Consider the following 15,604-nt stretch of genomic DNA (forward strand, 5'->3'; position numbering starts at 1 on the left):
CTCTGTCCTAAATTTGTCTAGGTTAGAATATATCATTTATCATGTCAGTGTCAAGGTACGAGGCTCACTGTGATTGGATGCACATCCCTTCTAATTTTAGAACGGCTAATAATTCTCTTTCCTTTCAAGGTGGTGTACCATAGTACAACATAAACGTGGCTCCAGCAATAGGCTTAAAAAAAAAAAAAACAATAGACATTCTGTTCATCTATCAAATCAAGGACCCATGACTTGGTAAATGATTGGTTGTATTTTGAGCTACATTGCTAAAATGTGTGGGAGTAAAACCCAGTTGGTTTGCATTAATATAATTAACATCTCATAGGTTGCATTTAGGAATTCTTTTTTTTTTTTTTAAATATATATGGTGATCATGGAAGCAAGGATCCTAAGTTCAGAAGATCACTAGGGAATGATAGGCACATGACAGAGTGATACCAACTATTTTTTGGTGAATTTTAATGAAAAGGACAGCTATAGGCATTGAGGAATTGGTGATAGAAACACACCAATAAGTAGTACTAGCTGGAAGAAGATATATAGAAATTCTCTTTTTTCTTCCTTATTTTTAATTTAGTTTCAAACTGAATCTTAAACATCCACCTTAAAAAGCTGGGTTCCTCCATAAGCTCCTTTTTGTCTTTCATGCTGCAATATGTTTAATCGAATTTCGGATCATTCTCGAAAATTATTTATATACTAGGGCTTCAGCATCTAGTCATATTGTAGGTGATTCAACTGTGATGGGCTTAATAAGTACTTTGCCCTAAGCGCATCATTGTATCTAAATAACTATTTACATTAGTATAGACTTATCTCAAATTCTATCATTTAGAATAAAGCATGAAGCAAATATTGAAGATCCACTAATCAACTTCCCTGTAGATATAGAATAGGTAAAAATATGTTGAAACCATCACCACAACTACAGGTCATTTTGAAATATGGCCCCTCAACTTTGGTTTTTCTTTTTTATTGACATTCACTCAACTTTTATCAGTTTTGTTTTTATTTGAGTTTTTTCAGTCAGTTAAATTGATTTTCTTTTTCTTTTTCTTTTTTCCCTTTTTACAGTTGCTCCTATATAATATGCTCACTCTTTTGGTGGCAATAACTAACAATCTACTCTGAAAAGTTTAAAGAAAACGAAAACCATATACTGGAAATCATCCTATCATGCTTATACTGCATGTCTCAAATTCTAGACTTTTGTACGCAAGACTTTATATTTAGGCTAGAAGAGTTTTGATAAATTCAAGACTTGGACTTGAATTAATGGAAGGATAGTATGCAGCACATCTTCCCTACTTGACTTAACAATTGTTCTGTTAACAGATAAAACCTACAGCTGCAAATGAACTGATTAGCTGACATCAACTTTATTTTTGGCTCAATTAAATAAAGTTGGCGCTGACCCTTCCTTAAAGCAGCAATTAGGCTTCTAGTTTAAGAAGGTCACTACCTAGTAACTAATGACTCTAATAAAACCTGTCCTATTCTCCTATATAAAAGCCTACTTTAGACCCTTCAATCACCTTTAGTGTCACCTTATGATATCGGAGTTCAGTTTGTAGTCTTCATTTTTCTTTTTGTATTTCTCTCTTCTCAGCCTCTCTTTCTCTCTATCTCAACTTAAACCAAAATTTCTATTTCCCTTTGTTCTAGTTGAGTTGGCTTGTTTTATATATAATAATAAGTTGAAACCAGGGTCTTTGTTACATGGCTTTATAGCTATACTAGGGAGAGGATGGGTGGTAATGGATTTGTTGTTTGTGGGGAAATTCTCTGTTGAAGATCTTTGCATTTCGCATTCAAGGGAACTCATCAACAAATCCATTGAGGTATCTCTCGCATTATATCTCCTTAATTTAGATCCATGCTCCTCTATATATGGATGACAACATTTTGTTTCTCCTCTGGATATTGCAAAAAGTTTTATAACTTCAGCATCTCCCTCTCTAAATGTGATTTTATTTCTTCTTCCTCCTATTTTTTTCTGTGTTTAAGGGCTTGCTGGGGTGGAGCATCTCATCCAATGGCAGCTAAGATGAAAGGGATCTTCAAGGGATTCAAATTCATCTCTCAGATATTTGGTAATACTCTCTTCCTTTTCCTCAAATCCTCTATATATGTACAACACACATTCATATCTCATGCTAATTAACACAAGATTTAAATTAATTATGTATGTAATTTTTTTAACTTCTCTTTGTGTTTGGTGTCATCTGTTGCAGTGTACAAAGAGCATGAAATGGAAATTGGGTACCCCACAGATGTGAGACATGTAGCACACATTGGTTGGGATAGCGCATCTGGGAATGCAGCTAGTTGGGTAAGTTTCTCATTGCTTGATTACTTGGAGAACCTTGTCTTATTGATTTGGGTAAAATAAAGGATTCTTTTGAACTGTACATGCTAATCTTCTTAATTAACTTGTTTCATGTTATTTTTGCAGATGAACGAATTCAAGACAGCATCAGATTTTTCTTCTGCCTCCCTCAGCAATTTTGGGCAGTCCGGAGAGACATCTTGGGCTTCTCAAGGCAGGTCACTCAATCTCCTCTCCTTGCAATGAAATATAAAACATTATAACAATGTTCCTATGTAGTTTAGCTTATGAAAAAGAATATTGTATCACATGCTATCAGAATATGCGATCCTGAATTCAGGTCTTTTCAGGCTCCTCCTTGAGCTTGCCAAATAGTTTTGAGCTCAGATATGAAGAAAAATATTACAGAAAGAAGTAAAATTCCGTTTTCTAGTAGTTTAATCTTTAAGGGGAAAAAAAAAAAAGAAAGAAAAGAAGCAATTGTTACAGTTAACGATTATGACAGATACCCTGAGAAGAAGAAGAAAAAGAAGAAGCAGAAGAAGATGGCATTACCAGCTGAGAACTATGGGACCATTGTAACTGTTGTTTGCTCTTGCTTGGGGCATGCTACTTGACTTATTTAAGGGTCACAGCTCATATAATAGACATGAACTAATTATGGCATAGCACTACATGTCATCTTTGATATATTAGTGAAGAAAAGAAGAATAAACATCTTATTAGATTCCAATGAAGGTAGATAGGATATTGATAGCTAGAGCAAGATTTGATGGGCCCCATCTGTTCAGTTGTCACAAGCAGTTACATGCCATTCATAAACCCCCAACATGATTTGGTATATTATTTATCTGGAAGGTTGTGTATTCTCCTTGTAATTCTCAAAGTTGTGATCCATGCAAAAGTCAACTATAGGATAATTTTTCTCAAGAAATAATTTCTTAGGCCCCTGCAAAAACACTTCTAAGAATGATATTATAGGTATTTCAACATGGATCAATCTTAATTCTGCTTAATGATAATGTCATTAAACCCTGCTCAGAACTTCAAACAGGGCAGTTTTCTTGGGTCCTAGTCATTTCTCTTTTCTAACATAAATTTCGGATTGCAAATTAAATAAGACCAAGTTTCGTCAACATGGAAAAATAAAAATAAAGTTAATTAAGAAAATTTTGTTGGTAAGCCTAGTCCAATTGGTCGAATGATTGACCGGGAGAGTAGTGATCCACAATCTTCTTTTCTAGGCATTGTGGACCCTGCAGTTCAATCCAGGCGCACGGGGTGTCACTAATTGGATAATTGGTTTTGTTTTGGTCGTCGTATTCTTTTAAACCTGAATTTTAATTTGGTCAACGGTTCCACCATGATACTCTAGTGCTGTCATGGGAGGATGTTATGGAAGAAAATGTTTTAATTATACAGACAAAATCTCTAGAATGTGCCCATCACTTAGTCTTATCAATAATCTGAAATAATATATAATTCAGACAATCGTTTTGCCGATGACAACTCCATTAGAAGCATTAAATTTTCAGGCAGAACGTTCTCAGATAAAAGTTCTTTTGATTATTTTCGCCTTCAATTTGAAGTTAATTTTGTTGATTTCCTCCTGTTAAGGTCAAAATCTTGGAAATGAAATAAATTACTACCTGTTAAATAAGTTCAATTAATATAAGTTCATATCCTTCTTATTACAATGAATAAAACTAATTCAAGAATTTTATCAAAGACGAGATCCAAATTTAGATCACTTTGGTTCGGTTAATTACCCACTACTTTGACTATCAAAGAGCTTAATGCTGATTTTCTAAACAAAGTTTATTTTCTCTCTATTTTCGGTGAGTACCTAGCGTTTTTCTTTATTACCTTTTAATTCTTTCACTTACACCTGTTTGTTCGTTATTGGCATTTAACAGATTTTGATCAGCCTAGAGAAATATCAGCTTATGGGATATGCCCAGAGACCCCAGCCCCAGACTCCTCTCCTTGCCCCGACATACCGAAGGCTCCGAAGAACACGAGGCGAAAACAATCCAAATCCACTTCCTCCACATCATCAGCTAGATCATCGAGGTCTTCAAGGTCAAGAGCTTCGTTCGCAACTGCAATCGGAGATGTCGATGAGACGCAAAGCGAGATTCGGATTGCCTAGTGATGCTACAATTAATGCCTGTGCTTTTAAATCTCCTCCCTTTCTCTAGGAAGTCAAGTGATTTCATTTTAGATTATTTGAAGTCAATTTAGTTGACAAAAAAAACATGAAGATAATGTAAAGATTGAAATTTTTTCTTCTTTTTGGTCTTTTCGTAATAGCTTTAGATGTGGTATTATTCTTTATGTGAACATAAAATAATTTAATCTCTTGTGCTCTTCTAAACTTTTCTCTCCTCTCTATGAATGCTAGAGTTTTAGAAAGTACACAATTAAGCATATGCAAAGATCATGTCTCTTTTGCTGCGACAATCGGCATATTTCGTTAAGATGACTCTTAACACAAACATCAGATAGCTTTGAACAATCTACAGAGAAAAATAAAATAAAACAATTGGAAACGAAAGGTTGATTGCAATAATGGCAACTTGAGACACCTTCTAATAAATTATCCTAGAAGGTGGAGGAGATTCACAAGAAGATCACACAATTGCTTAAGCTTAATGTAATGCTTGAGTTCCTTTCCTCACAACAGGGCAAAGAATAAGTTCCCACATCCAGTTTCCAAAGCTTCATGAACCTTTGAACAGAGGTCTGATGTGTTAGTTTATACACAGGCAATCATGAGCTTGTTACCTCTCCTTTTTTATTGAACATCTATATAAAATATTGAAATATAAACTAATAGAAATAAAAGCTATGAACATTCCGAGGGCCCCAAGTAAAGCATAGCTTTCAAAGTCTCCCAAAAGCAACTTCTAAAAGTTCAACAAAAGAACTCAATTGTGAACATAAAAGGGTATATATGCTTTTTTCCTCCCTCCTTATAAGGTATCAGAAGCTATAGCTATAGCATGCAAAAAGGGAGCTATTCCACAGCTTGTAAAGGTTATGATGTTAGGAGTTAGGACTATAAATACACCCATAACATCAGGTCATCCTCAGGCCTAAGATAGTAACCTAGGTGGGGGGGCTCATACCAACTTAACTTCTACTTAAAAACCACCAAAAAAAAAAAAAAAAAAAATCATAATGGTTAATTCTCATGGTTTGATACTGGTATGCCTTGCTTTATTTGTGGCAATGGCTGGTGCAACTCAGTTCAAGGTTGGAGGCTCGAAAGGGTGGAGTGCGCCTGATCCTAATGCAGAGTCATACAATCAGTGGGCGGAAAGAAACCGATTCCAAATTGGAGACACGCTACGTAAGTTTAGTACTTGTAATACTCTGATCAGTAACTATAAATTTTCAGTGTAGGATTCTTTCACGCAGGTCTTCGATCGTACAATGAGAAGAATTTTGACATAGACATATAAGTTTTCGGATAAAGTTCACTAAATAACAAATCATACATCTATAAGAAAACTTGTATTGACAAACATAACTTCTCAGGACATCAGAAAAACATTCAGGATCATAAGAATTTTGCAATGTATATGCACATGCTGAAGGAACAGCAATATTTAAGCCTTCTTTCAACTAAATGTCAACTTTTTATTGGCTCATCATATTTCTTACTTGTCATAAGCCTTATCTGAAGGATTTTATTGAGGATAGACATAAAAACATTTCTAGCTGTAAACTTTTCTTTTTTCATGGTTGCAGTGTTTGTGTACCCTCGCGACAAAGATTCAGTCCTCCAAGTTGACAGAGAAGCCTACAGCACCTGCAACACATCATCCTACATTGCCAAATTCGACGACGGGAACACGGTCTTCACGTTCAGCCGATCGGGTCCCTTCTACTTCGTCAGTGGCGTGGAAGCCAATTGTCTAAAGAAGGAGTCCTTGGTGATCGTCGTTTTGGCCGATCGGAGCAACCGCGCAAGCCAACCGATCTTAGCGCCTTCTCCTTCCCCAGCCTCCACACTTTCTCCTCCCCCTCTCATTCCTTCTCCCTCATTAGCTCCTGGTGAAGGAGAAGTCACACCACCATCACCTTCCCCTAGTGAAGGAGAAGGAGAGACCACAGCTCCTCCCCCTCCTCCGCCAAATGGAGCTTCTTTGAAGGTGGTGGGCTTCATGGGATCATTTGGAGCTCTTATTGGGTTTTTTTTTTTTAGTTTGTAAGAACTAAGAGGGTGATTAGCTATATTTGGTGTTGTCGGTGCAATGAGCTTGATGAGTCAACTTTTCTTCTTTTTTTTTTAAATTCATTTGACAAATAAATACATTGTCCTGTAATGTTGAAGAAGAACTAATAAGTTTGGTGGCATCACTACTTCAAGTAATGATTGAATTAATGTATAATTAGGAAATGAATGTAAAGTGAAAACTCTAAACTCTCAAATAACTGTGTGCATGCCATTTTAATGTGCTGTAAGAGTAGAGAAATATATAGAGAAACTACACACATCAGAGAATGGTCACAATTTTATTTATGGAGTCCATTTTATTACAACTCCGCAGAAAAATAGAACTTGACCAAAGAACAAAGGGACCCAAGTGTTCATCTCTTTGATAACGTTACCCGTTTACCATTTGCAATCGCCATTACCTAACAAAAGACATAGCAAGATGCTTAGCTTAATGACTTGAGTATTCCGATTAAGATAGAAATACCAAAAGCTAATTGATTTATAGAATTGAAATTAAATTAGCTCACTCGGATCAGTGATGGCGATAAGTCCACTTCCTTTGAACTCACAGTGTTCTTCCCAGCGGCCGTGTTGTTGGTAGTAAAGGTTCATAGCAACCGAAGCGTGGTTCATACTTGTGTCCGGGGCGAAACAGGGCCCGCCAGGTTTGATACTGCCGCAATCAACCTCAGAGCACACAAAGTTTATGTTTCCTTGAAGGATCAAGCTATCGATATAAGGCTTCGGCACACACCAAGTCTTCTGACATGTCAACACAAAATTGATCAATACAGATTAGATGATCTAAGATTAAATTTAAGTTGTGTTGAGTTTTTGTTGACATTAGCTACAATAGATAGTGATACAATTATGACAATACCTGAGAAGGTACTCGCTTCGCAAGTCCACCTGGGGAAGATAGGAGCAGGAGAATTGCGACGAACATTATGAATGTTCTCTGAGCCATAAGCTGATCAAAGGGTAGCTATGGAGTATGTAAGTGCAAAAATGTTATACGCTAAGCATGCGTAACAATGGAGTGGTATATATATATATACACACACACACACACAAGCTTCAGAGCTGCAACAGTTGACAGAATTCCTCAGCAACTTTCCATAGTAGATGGAATAATGTAGAAATGGAGTTTTCTTTCCCATTAGAAGATTTTATCAGAATGTAGTTTTACAGATGATAAGATAGGGAACCTTCTCCTGCAAGTACTCCTATAAATGGTTTTCTAACTGATGTTTAGTGGGGAATAATTTCTTGTTTTGTGATAGAATGATATTTTCGAATGCTCTTCTCCTGCAAGAGCTCCTACTGATGGCTTTAGAAGTGATGTTCAGTGCATGGGGAATAACTTCTTTTTTCATGATAGAGTGATATTTTTATCCTTTGATTCTTTTCGATGTGAACTTTTACGAAAGAAGGTTTTTGAAAGAACTACCTACTCCATCATATTTGTCTTAGTTTCTTGTTTCATTCCATGCAGATACCAAAATTTGATGTAATTATATTTATGGAGCCTATAGACATTCTTTTCTAATCACCTGAGGAAACCAATATATATTCTTGGTTATCTGATAAAAATAATTTCTGTCATTTGATCCGTAAAGTAATCAAATGCATAGAAACTACATTAAAGGAGAAAGCTTGTATATATATGTTCTAATATGCCCATTTATCCATTCCTTCCATTCTCAAAATGTCTATGTTCTCAAAAGATCCATTCATACAACCACAATGGAGAAAAGAATTGAAACAGAGAGAATTGGATCAAAATGTCATCCTTGTGTTGGTTCTGCTCTTGCCATTTGAGTTTTACCATGAGATCGGTAGTGCAGGTTCATAGCTATCAAAGCATAGTTTTGAAGAGTAAGTGGATAGTAGCAGGGCCCTCCCTCTATAGAGCAGTTAGTTTTAGAGCAAGCATAGTCAAATGTTGCCCTGGAGAGCTGTGTCATTAGCCCACGGCTTTGCGACACACCAAGTTTTCTGTGATCACAAGCACCAGCTTGGTTATCTTAAACCAACTGTTTAAAGTTTAAACATCTATCTTTGCGAAATGATGCAGAAATTATACGTGTCCGTGTACAACTTTTCATCTTCTCCTGAGAAGGGGAAAAAGAAATTAAGCAGGCATGTTAGCTTAGTTTGGATCTGTTCTAAACTTTTGATACACATGTAATGAAACTCTTTGATAATAGAACAAGGTGAATATGCTATAATTAGGAAAGGAGATGTAATATGCTAGCCAAGTAAGCACTATATTTTATTCATAGTAGAACTTAATTATGTGCTAGAAAATGGAGAAGAGAAAATTGAATTATGCGTTGCGAATTCTTATTTCGTGAGTTAATTGAAGATGCTTGCTTTCTTAGAACATTTTCGTTCTCAATTAAAGGCTGTAAGCACAATAATGTCCTACAAGTAGAGTATGTCTTATTTTTATGCCTTCCTATCTACTGCAACATATATGTATGTTACACATCACATTCTCTTTTGAAAGATTAGCCTCGTTAGCGTATTCAAGTGTTCTACTCTTTGCATGTCGATAGAAGCAACATAGAATCATACCCTTCTAGATTGTTTAATGGGGAGAGAGATATGGAATATTGAACAAACAAAAGAAAAGCTAATTCCAGAGTCAAGTGATAAGAGCACCAAAGCAAGAAAGAGAAAATGTAGATGCTTATGTCAAGCCATTTTGGGAGAAAATGATGCAGATATTGATGCGTTTCCAATTCTGATGGTGTTAAGCTGTAGTTCAAGTGAGGTAAAGTGAAGGGATATACATAAAGAAGATAAAGATATATAGAGGCAAAGAAACTCTATGCACCAGTATATCTCTCCAATATATAGGAAAGAAAACTGACAAATGTAGCTCTCCACAACATGTTAAAGAAAAGCAGATTATAGGTGAAGAATCTCCATGATTGTTTTACAATATTTCCATTGTCAGAGGAATAAATTTTTAGGCACAACTCCTGGTTGAAATTTGGGTCAAGACTCATCTAACCAAAGCTGCTTATGGAGCCAGTACCAAACTATACCAGCATTTTGAAACTTGGCATGACTAGGTGTTAACACTGCATGTACTGGAACAGCATGACTCTGCCACTTTAGTTATCCTTTTATTTTATGGTTATTTTACTCTCACTGAGCTCCTTCATTGGTGTCTCATGTTCTTTTCGGAAGTACCCATAAATCTATGCGAAATTTCCAACATCAACCAATGATCATGAATCCTTGTCGATAACTTCTCCTGGTTTCTGATGCAGTCACCTTTATGTTAATCTTACATGGAAAAATACCAAAAAAAAAAAAAAATTCCAAACCATATAATTGATTGAAGGTATTTCTCCTTGCCAATGAACATATAGACTTTTTTATTGTGCTTTGAAGGCGAGAAAGGTCAGCGAGATCTGATTAGCCACAGAAGGGCAAAACAACTCAGGACTTATTCAACGTATTTTAGGTTCGTCATCGCCCAAAAATGAGTCTACATTATGTAGTTTTTGCTTCTTCCAGCATGTGTAATTCAGATAAGAAAAGAGAATTCTGCGGACGGATAAATAAAAGACAATATCACTGGCTTTTCTCTAGATAATAACATCCTTTTTCATAGTCCTTAATTCAGTTTGAAACATTCACTAGCTATATATAAAATATCATTTCAATGAAAACAGCGGAGTAGGTGCTGCTCAAGTCTTTGTAACTGAAGCTTGCTTCTTCTAGGCATACGTGCAACTGCTGTAACCTGCAGAAACAAGTAAAATGATGTTCATAGAAAAATGGCTTTTACGAAGGAAGAAAAACTAAAGAAATTTGTAACAAATTAAGCTCCAGCAAATTGGTGCTAACTTGGGTCAGCGGCGACAATAAGGCCAGAACCACTGAAGTCACAATTCCAACTGTTCATCCCCCTGGATTTGTAGTAGAGGTTCATGGCCACTGAAGCATGAGACATTGAAGTATCAGGATTGAAGCAGGGCCCACCACTTTGAATAATGCCGCAATTGACCATGGAACACGCAAACTCGATGTTCTCTTTAAGAGCTGCATCATCGGTGGACGGCCTTGCAACGCACCATGTCTTCTGTAATGTTAAACACCCATGAAATGGTTATGTTAGATTGTGCTTACATTATTTGCAGACATCGCAAAGCTCTATAAGTTTCTGTCATAACTTCTGAACTGAAAGCAAATTGATTTGATTATATATATATAGGATGGAAAGCACCTGGCATTGAACCAACTTCACATTTTCCCCTGATAAGAAAATAAAATACATGTCAGCTAGTTTAAATTCATCGGTAACTTTGGATCTGAATTTGCTTATGAATGAAACAAATAAAAGCAGGTGACAGATATAACTATGAGATGTAATCAAATAGAAAAATGTATCGGATAAAACAGTATTGTTAACCTCGGTTTATCTTTCAAATGAACAAATAATGATATTATCTTATCCAGAGAATACAATTTCACCATGCACTATAATACACTGAGCAAAAAGAAGTCGAGTGAGGTGATACCAGAGCAAGATAGGAGGAGAAGAAAGAGGAAGGTAAACTGTAGAGAAGGTTTAGCCATCAAGATATGGAGATGGTTAATTTCCTAATGAAATGTACCACGGTTAGTTTTTAATTCTTGTGGTTGCAATGATTATTTATACCACTCCAAAGTATCTTCTTCTTCTCCTTGAGTCTTAGCTGTTCAACATAAAAGAGATTGATTTTGTAAGAGAGAACAAGCCAAACTTAGTTTTGATTAGCTGTGAAGTAATTCCAGATTAGGATGCTGCAATTACCAGTGTGATAAAGAGCTATACTATAAGTAGTTACTTTTTTATTCAACCACCAGTGTGTGACCATTTGGCCAAAAGTGAAAAAATAGAACTTTTAATATCTGATGCAGATAGTAGGTAAGATCACATTGAATTGGTAGCATCTTGGGCATGGTCTGAGTGAGGAAACGAATTATCTTAATTTGGTTGTAGAATTAGGATCATACCATGCTGTTAACACGATTAATCGCACTCATTCCCATCTTTAATTGCTTCTCCATAAAACTGTTTAGCTAGATGTATATTAATCTTCTCATAACATAGATACCATCATATATTTGTATAAAAATCTATGAAGATATAAATATTTTTTATTATTCTCACATATACAATTTGGATCACCATTATAGCACTTTTTAACTGTACGTGCACTTTTTAACCTACTTCAAAATGACGAAATTGACCTCCTATCTCTTTCTACTTCAAATATATCATGAAATTCGGTCACACAATTCTTCTTTCTTCTTCTTCAAAGTTGCCCGCAGGTCCCTCACCCCAAAATACGACATGTTTAAACTTGTAACACGAGGCGACATGTCCAATGTGGAGTTAAAATGACACAACACGGCTGGTATGACGTACACGATTACCTGTTAATACTTATATGATACGGTATTTATGATCCAGTAACACAACATAACACAACTACAAAAAGATCTAGCACTTACACAATTGGCATAAACCTTCGTCAGATCGTGTTATTACAGTCCCTACCATATTCTTTGTCATATTTGTGCCTGACACAAATCGAGATCCAGCTAAATAATTGTCTCATTTTCGGGTTACCGCATGCATCAACACACGACACAGACACGGTTAGTTTGTGTGGAGGTAATACATATAGTCTTTTATACCATGTCAAATTTGAATCGTGCTTTCACAGCTTTGCCTCATCTAGATAATTTGAGGCTTAGAAGGAAACAAATCCTTTTGACACTTCGTCTGCACCGTACTGCATGCTAAACAATTTCCATCTTCTACGGAAATAGATCATAAAATAGAAATGGAAAACCCAAGACTCCAAGAGGAAATAAATGAGTCACACATTACAGCACATTTGCTGCTTGAGGCCACGGAAAAAAAAAAATTAAATGGATTATTCAGCATATTTAATGCTTGAAGCACTCCTCGTAGCATGTTTTCCCTCCTACAAGCCTAATTTTAAACCAATGAGCTGTGGCCTCTGAATGTACTCAATTTGGCAATAAATTATGGCCCTGTTTTCTTCGCTATCCTATAGTGCGCTTTTAAAATGTGATGATGTACAAAAAAATGATAATAATAATAAAAAATAGAAAAGGTTAAGGTGAAAAGTGGAAAACTCAACATTTCTTTTGATCAGCTTCCCCACGCGATCTGTGATCTGCATCCAGAAACCAGCAGCAACCAATAATCCACCGGAGCGCCCCATTTTCGGCTTCCTGAAAGTCTTCTTAGTGCACGAATCTCAAAGGCAATCGGTATATTGATTGCTTCAAAATTGGCGCCATAAGAGGCTTCTAAATTGCTTTAAAATTGGTGCGTAAGCTCGGTCGCATGCGCGCGCGCTCTCTCCCTCTCTCTGATAATATAAACTCTGTAATCTAGCTAGCTTATTAATAAGGAATAATAATAAGAAGAAGAAGAAGAAGAAGAAGTTGAAGAGAGCTGCATGCATCAATGGAAATATGGAATGGACGTCCCCATCCCCATGCATGCTGGTGTTAATTAATTTCCTTAATTATTACAGTCTCAGCCTGTAAATGAAGCCACTCCAAAGAGGGAGCTCCTCCTCCCTCTGGCCTCTGCGCGCCCACTCACCCCCCACTCCCCCTCCTCTTTAATGCCCGCATTCACTCCTTTTCGCTGGCCGCTGCACACCCCTCATTCACTCCTTAATTTCTACCTCTCTCTCTCTCTCTCTCTCTCTCTCTCTCTCTCTCTCCTCCTCCACCACCCCCCAGCGGCACTGCGCCCCTCGATCATCTCCTCTTATATATAAGTCTCCAGTACACAGCGCTCGATCTACTCCCCCACCTCTCTCTGCTCCGCATTTCCTCGAACAGCTAGCTCATATATATATATATATATATATATATATATATAATGGACGCGAGCGACCTCCTCTTCCTCGTCGGCGCGGCGCTCCTCGCGGCGCTGTGGTGGCGGCGGTGCTGCTCCCGTGCTGGGGGCGACGCGGGCGACGGGCTGCCCCCGGGGCCTCCCGGGTGGCCCGTGGTGGGGAACCTGTTCCAGGTGGTCCTGGAGCGGCGGCCCTTCATGTACGTGGTCCGCGACCTCCGCGCCCGCTACGGGCCCATCTTCACGCTGCGCATGGGGCAGCGCACCCTGGTGGTGGTGTCCTCGGCGGAGCTCATCCACGACGCCCTCGTCCGCAAGGGCCCGCTCTTCGCCTCCCGCCCCGCCGACTCCCCCACGCGCCTCCTCTTCAGCGTGGGCAAGTGCACCGTCAACTCCGCCCCCTACGGGCCCCTCTGGCGCGCCCTCCGCCGCAACTTCGTCGCGGAGATCGTGTCCCCGGCCCGCGTCCGCAGCTTCGGGTGGATCCGCGACTGGGCCATCGCCGCCCACCTCGCGCGCCTCCGCGAGCAGCAGTCCCGCCTGGGCGCCGCGCAAGTGATGGGCGCGTGCCGCCTGACCGTCTGCAGCATCCTGGCCTGCATCTGCTTCGGGGCCCGGGTCCCCGAGCCCCACGTCCGCGAGATCGAGGAGGTGCTCAAGGACGTCATGATGATGACCACCCCCAAGCTCCCGGACTTCCTCCCCGTCCTCACCCCGCTCTTCCGCGGCCAGCTCACCGCCGCGCGCGCCCTCAGGCGACGCCAGCTCGACTGCCTGCTCCCGCTGGTGCGGGCGCGCAGGGCGTTCGTCGGCGACGAGAACCGGCAGACGGAGACAAACTGGGAGATGGAGATGGTGAGCCCGGCCGGGGATGCGTACGTCGACTCGCTGTTCGGGCTGGAGCCGGCCGGGCGGGGGCGGCTCGGGGAGGAGGAGCTGGTGACGCTGTGCTCGGAGGTGATGAGCGCGGGGACGGACACGAGCGCGACGGCGCTCGAGTGGGCGCTGCTGCACCTCGTGCTGGACCCGGCGGCGCAGGAGCGGCTGCACGCCGAGGTGGTAGCGAAGGCGGGGCCCAAGAGCAAGGGCGGCAAGATCACGGAGGCCCACGTCGAGGACATGCCCTACCTGCAGGCCGTCGTCAAGGAGACGCTGCGCCGCCACCCGCCCAGCCACTTCGTCCTCTCCCACGCCGTCTCCAAGGACGAGGCCGAGCTCGGCGGGTACCGGATCCCTGCTAATGCGAGCGTCGAGTTCTACACGGCGTGGGTGGCGGAGGACCCGAGCGTGTGGACGGAGCCCGGGGAGTGGCGGCCGGAGCGGTTCCTGGAAGGAGGGGAAGGGTGGGACACGGACGTCACGGGGACGCGCGGCGTGCGGATGATGCCGTTCGGGGCCGGGCGCCGGATCTGCCCCGCCGCCACCCTCGGCATGCTGCACGTCCATCTCATGCTCGCCAACATGGTGCGCGAGTTCCGCTGGACGCCCGCGCCCGGCGACCAACCCGACCCCACCGAGACCTTCGCCTTCACCGTCGTCATGAAGAACCCCCTCAGAGCCGCCATTATCGAGAGGGAGCACGACAACTGCACCACGGCCATATGATCATCCATCCATCCATCCATCCATCCATCCAATATCATTATTCATTCCAATGTTTGTTACCTTAAACGTCCACGTATGCTAAGAATATATATATATATATATATTGTAGCTAGCTACTTAATTTTTGTTATTGTTAATTTCTTCGTTAATATCTTTGATATATATATATATATATTAAGGTTGTGGAACTTTTCTCTGTTTCTTTCTTTTGTTAGTCTGCATCCATGGGCGATCGAGTACTCTAATTCTCTTTATTAAAAAAGATATTTTATTATTCTTATCTTTGTGTATTTGTGTTTGAAGAGTTTAATTTGCAATTTAGTGTGTGAAATTATCTATATATGGATAGACGAACTTTTATATAATAACGTTTTATTCATCTATGCCTGCGTTGCATTGGAGTTTGTAAGTAGTTGCAGAATGAAGTTAAGTGACATGACTATTTCTATTTATACCGACTATTTCTAGCGAAAGTGGCAAAAAGCTTAATAAGTTGGTATCAAAGATTTCAAGTTCAAATTCTAATTAA

General features: G+C 39.8%; 5 protein-coding genes across 8 annotated transcripts; 3 read left to right on the top strand and 2 right to left on the bottom strand.

Moving 5' to 3' along the window:
- LOC109720598 (CRIB domain-containing protein RIC10-like) lies at positions 1,211-4,664 on the top strand. Of its 3 annotated transcripts, XM_020247827.1 has the most exons (5): positions 1,211-1,841; positions 2,008-2,093; positions 2,235-2,332; positions 2,456-2,543; positions 4,246-4,664. In XM_020247827.1, exons 2-5 carry the CDS (start codon positions 2,036-2,038, stop codon positions 4,479-4,481), a joined length of 480 nt encoding a protein of 159 aa, XP_020103416.1. In that variant the 5' UTR covers positions 1,211-1,841; positions 2,008-2,035; the 3' UTR covers positions 4,482-4,664. The 3 variants fall into 3 exon arrangements, with proteins under 3 accessions (XP_020103416.1, XP_020103415.1, XP_020103417.1); XM_020247826.1 differs by having other exon boundaries at positions 1,211-2,093; XM_020247828.1 differs by having other exon boundaries at positions 1,211-2,093; positions 2,456-2,547; positions 4,246-4,343.
- LOC109720060 (early nodulin-like protein 1) lies at positions 5,414-6,710 on the top strand. The gene is made up of 2 exons (XM_020246938.1): positions 5,414-5,684; positions 6,086-6,710. The coding sequence occupies exons 1-2, from the start codon at positions 5,513-5,515 to the stop codon at positions 6,547-6,549; spliced, it is 636 nt and encodes a 211-aa protein (XP_020102527.1). The 5' UTR covers positions 5,414-5,512; the 3' UTR covers positions 6,550-6,710.
- Positions 6,835-7,531, bottom strand: LOC109720063 (major pollen allergen Ole e 10-like). Of its 2 annotated transcripts, none has more exons than XM_020246941.1 (3): positions 7,438-7,531; positions 7,085-7,316; positions 6,835-6,976 (listed from the first exon to the last, which is right to left on the bottom strand). In XM_020246941.1, exons 1-3 carry the CDS (start codon positions 7,522-7,524, stop codon positions 6,954-6,956), a joined length of 342 nt encoding a protein of 113 aa, XP_020102530.1. In that variant the 5' UTR covers positions 7,525-7,531; the 3' UTR covers positions 6,835-6,953. The 2 variants fall into 2 exon arrangements, with proteins under 2 accessions (XP_020102530.1, XP_020102529.1); XM_020246940.1 differs by having other exon boundaries at positions 7,085-7,319.
- Positions 10,129-11,179, bottom strand: LOC109720062 (major pollen allergen Ole e 10-like). The gene is made up of 4 exons (XM_020246939.1): positions 11,099-11,179; positions 10,804-10,832; positions 10,425-10,659; positions 10,129-10,320 (listed from the first exon to the last, which is right to left on the bottom strand). Exons 1-4 carry the CDS (start codon positions 11,154-11,156, stop codon positions 10,295-10,297), a joined length of 348 nt encoding a protein of 115 aa, XP_020102528.1. The 5' UTR covers positions 11,157-11,179; the 3' UTR covers positions 10,129-10,294.
- LOC109720059 (cytochrome P450 77A3) lies at positions 13,223-15,143 on the top strand. The gene has a single exon (XM_020246937.1). It carries the CDS (start codon positions 13,495-13,497, stop codon positions 15,073-15,075), a length of 1,581 nt encoding a protein of 526 aa, XP_020102526.1. The 5' UTR covers positions 13,223-13,494; the 3' UTR covers positions 15,076-15,143.

This window comes from Ananas comosus, linkage group 14 (genome assembly GCF_001540865.1).
Source record: "Ananas comosus cultivar F153 linkage group 14, ASM154086v1, whole genome shotgun sequence".
Classification (NCBI taxonomy): domain Eukaryota; kingdom Viridiplantae; phylum Streptophyta; class Magnoliopsida; order Poales; family Bromeliaceae; genus Ananas; species Ananas comosus.